This window comes from Peromyscus californicus, unplaced genomic scaffold, assembly GCF_007827085.1.
Source record: "Peromyscus californicus insignis strain IS unplaced genomic scaffold, ASM782708v3 Scaffold_10__1_contigs__length_136768540, whole genome shotgun sequence".
In the NCBI taxonomy this organism is placed as follows: Eukaryota; Metazoa; Chordata; class Mammalia; order Rodentia; family Cricetidae; genus Peromyscus; species Peromyscus californicus.
The window spans coordinates 8,409,072-8,413,049 of record NW_026294391.1 but is presented as its reverse complement, the minus strand read 5'-3'; the positions used below and the strand labels follow the sequence as shown (position 1 = coordinate 8,413,049).

Here is a 3,978-nt window from a genome sequence, read left to right as displayed (position 1 = left end):
AGGCCAGCCTGGGCTACCAAGCGTGTTCCAGGAAAGGCGCAAAGCTACACAGGGAAACCCTGTTTCAAAAAAAAAAAAAAAAAAAAAAAACCCTAAATAAATAAACAAATAAATAAATTTTTTTTTTTTTTTGGTTTTTTCGAGACAGGGTTTCTCTGTGTAGCTTTGCGCCTTTCCTGGAATTCGCTTTGGAGACCAGGCTGGCCTCGAACTCACAGAGATCCACCTGCCTCTGCCTCCCGAGTGCTGGGATTAAAGGCGTGCGCCACCACCGCCCGGCCAAATAAATAAATATGTATTAGCTATTAGCTAACAGTACTGTATAGAGACCTGAGTATTTATGAGTGGATGATGGTACTGTGGCCAGGCAGGCAAATATCTTTGTTCTAAGAGACAGATGCTAGAACATTTAGGGGTGAAATGGCACTGTCTTCAAATTACTAAAGACTGAATTTCTATATCTAGTTGAGAAATCAAATTGCCATGGAGTTAGAGGCCAGAGGAAACAAGTAACAGTCTCTTCTACAACAGTTGAGGAGAAGAGGCTGGGTCATCGCTGCTCTGGGTAGCTCCGAGAGCCCTCAGTGCCGGTGTTTGCATGGGTTCGGGTATAGGAAGAGCCATGGCCTACATCCAGTCTGTCTACCCAGAGATCATCCACAAGGGCACATGTGCACAGGTGTAAGCCACGTCCTTCCATGCCAATAGTCCTGCGTCAGCTGAGCATGGCAGCAGTGCATCAGCAGCACGTGGGACCCTGTGTGCTTTACGGCAGAGGCCCGAAAGCTGTTGTTGCTGTGTCAGGGTCAGCTACGAGGTCGGTGTTCGGTGCTCCATTGGTGGCTGGCAGCTTGGCCTAGGCACTTCTCTGACTGAGGCGACCATGGCGGGGGTCACAGCGCTAATGCGGAAAACTCAAGACTATGTGAAGACCAAGGAGTTCCGGGATTACATAACCAGCACCCACTTCTGGGGTCCTGTGGCCAACTGGGGCCTTCCACTGGCCGCTTTCAAGGATATGAAGGCGGCTCCTGACATCATCAGCAGCCGCATGACCACGGCGCTCATCTTCTACTCCATGGCTTTCATGCGCTTTGCCTACCGGGTCCAGCCTCAAAATTACCTGCTGATGGCATGCCATCTCACCAACATGGTGGCGCAGAGCATTCAGGAGAGCCGTTACCTTAAGTACCACTATGGTGGTGGCGCCAAGGCCAGCAACCCTCCGGTCAAATAAGCTTGATGACTAGGGGATGGGAGAGGTAGCCTGGACTCTATTCCTCCTAAAGAAAGGTCAAGGAAAACTTTGGTTTGGACTCTAAAACAGTGCAAACCCGATTTAAACCTGTAGTTTGGCTCATTAAAAAAGCATGAAATTGCTCTTGAGTGTTGCCCGTTTTGTGAACTGCCAGGGAAGAGGTTTCGCAGGTACAGTCAGGGTTAGACAAGGGAGAAAGACAGGAGGAAAACCAAACCATCTACTCACAGCTTTGCTAAGAAACACAACAAAAACCTTTCTAGGGAACAGGCTTTTGGGTGCCCAGGGCAAACAAGGGTGTTGGTACCACAGATGAGTTATTAAAATTTGGTAGTGACAAGTCCCCACACCAAAGAGGGTGGGTGGGGGGCTGTTTCTATAGAGGGAAAAGTTTAGAAGTAGGTTTAAATAAATGTAGTGAAATTCCAGTTTTGATTTTGAATACTAGTCTAGTGTCTCTTGGTGATGTAGAGCAATTATGGAAACTGCAATGAAGATGGGATAAAGGACTCAGGATGCTGCTGTCAGTTCTCAGTTTTAGGTAAGCATGCCCAAAGTCATATTCTTCCGTTTGTCCTTTGAAGTGGAAAATGACAGCCGTTTGTGCAGCTGATTAGCCCTGCCCAGGGGCTTGAAAACTAGCTAGGAATGGGGGGTGAGGACCACTGGTCAACACCAGTGGCTCAGAGTATCCTCTAGGAATTCTCTGGGTGCCAATGATGTCTTAAACCAGAGAGCGTGTAAAGAGGGAAGACGGAGGTTGGGAGGTGAGATTGTTACTGCTAGGGCAGGTTGTCCTCTGGGATTCGATCCACCACGTGCCTTGTCCAGGATTCCGCTGAACATAGGAAGGCCCAGGTGGTTTCTGGGAGACCCAATACACATGTTCAGAAGTGCTGAACCTGCTTCTGACAAAGTTTGCAAATGCAGAGACATTAAACACATCTGCAAGGTTCTGAAGCCATCAGCTCTTGGCTAAGACAGGCCCAACAGTAGAACTCCAGGGAAAGTTCTCATCTTGTGCAGCATCCAAGCATTACTTTTGTCTGTGGGAAGTCCCTTTCACATTCTAAACATGAGGGTGAAGGGTAGGTATGTTCACAAACCAACCCTAGTTCATTGTGGAATACCAGAAGGCAAAGATCACTATGGGTCACCTTTGGAGGCTGGCCTGCCACAAAAGGTTCTGAAATAAAAACTGCCATGCTTTTCTGATAGTCAGTATAAAGTAAGAGGCCTCAAAAGAGCTGTCACAAAGTGCTCAGTTTATATAGAGTTCTATGCTCATTACTAACGGGCATATATCAGAGCATGTGTTTGAGAAGTTTCTGCAGGTTAAAAGTAGCTCTTAATAGTGCAGATAACTCAGACTATGTTGCAATAATACAAACCTGCTGTGGGATAATGCTCGTGTACACTGTAAAGATTTGTCAGTCTTATTGGTTTAATAAAATGCTGATTGGCCAGTAGCCAGGCAGGAAATGTAGGCAGGGTGAGCAAACTAGGAGAAGGTGGGAAGAGGAAAGGCAGAGACAGTCATGAGCCAGATGCAGAGGAAGTAAGTTAAGAATGCTGGACTAAGAAAGGTACCAAGCCACGTGGCTAAACAAAGACAAGGATTATGGGTTAATTTAAGTGTAAGAGGTAGTTAGTTATAAGCCTGAGCAATAGGTCGAACAGTTTATAATTAATACAAGCCTCTGTGTGTTTATTTGGGACTGAAGGGCTACGGGACTGGGCAGGACTGAAACTTCCATCTACACAAACCAAGTGCTTAAAGTTACAAAGTGAATTATATTAAGATTTTTATTAAAACATCAAAGGACTTTTTTTATTTCACATGAGTAGAAATTATTATTTTAGCCATGTCTTACAAAGTGTATTTTGTAATTTGAATATATTTTAATAAAGGCCAGTCGAGTGAAGGCTCTTCAGAGCAAGTAAGTTTCTAATTAACCTGGCAAAGGAAAAGGAGGTAATCTCTGCTGATTTCCTCAGAGGCCAAATGCTTAAAGAAGTGATCTAAAAGACTGCAATACTCCACTCGAATTTGATGCAGCACTCAGCTCATTTACCTAATTTCTAACATGCCCACCTAGGACAGCTGGCCCTTTGCTACCTAGGCTACTAGTGTTTAAAGCCGTGTTAAGTAACCAATGTCAATAAAAAGCAGCTCTTCAAATTATTAGAGTAACAATCATTTCATAATCCTCTCAGGCAGAATCCTCCCAGACTTTAGGAATGTAGAACCATCCCAGAGCTCTCCACTGCTTTAGCAAGCCAGCAATCCTTTCTGATTAGCAGAGCTAGTTTTCCATTAGTACTGGTGACCGACACCCATTCCTAAATTCAGGTGTTTTTACAGAGTTTACTATGTCCCATCTTCTTCAAGTTCTCTGAACTCCCTGATAAAGAAAAGGCTTAAGCTAAGGACCTGCCTCATCTTTGCGACTATAATGATTTCATCATTTCCTCCACAAATTCCTTCAAAACTGTCAAGCACCTGTGTCCCAGGGAGGAGTTGAGTGCAAACCAAACTTTTGAATGGAGATGGGTGTTCCACAGGGAGATGAAGGCAGCCTAGGGAGAAGGCAATGGCCTTCCTGGGCTTCCTCCTCTGGTGCTAGGATTCGGAAGCACCCCTGGAGGCGGAGCTACAACAAATTACATGCATACTGTGTATGCTGCTCATGTGTCTCGTTTTGAAATTAACAACTGTA

General features: G+C 45.2%; 1 protein-coding gene across 1 annotated transcript; it reads left to right on the top strand.

Annotated features, from left to right (window-relative positions):
* The first annotated feature begins 275 nt into the window (after window positions 1–275).
* Window positions 276–1,464, top strand: Mpc1l (mitochondrial pyruvate carrier 1 like). Its single transcript, XM_052744258.1, has one exon. The coding sequence runs from the start codon at window positions 884–886 to the stop codon at window positions 1,235–1,237; it is 354 nt and encodes a 117-aa protein (XP_052600218.1). The 5' UTR covers window positions 276–883; the 3' UTR covers window positions 1,238–1,464.
* The last annotated feature ends 2,514 nt before the right edge of the window (window positions 1,465–3,978 follow it).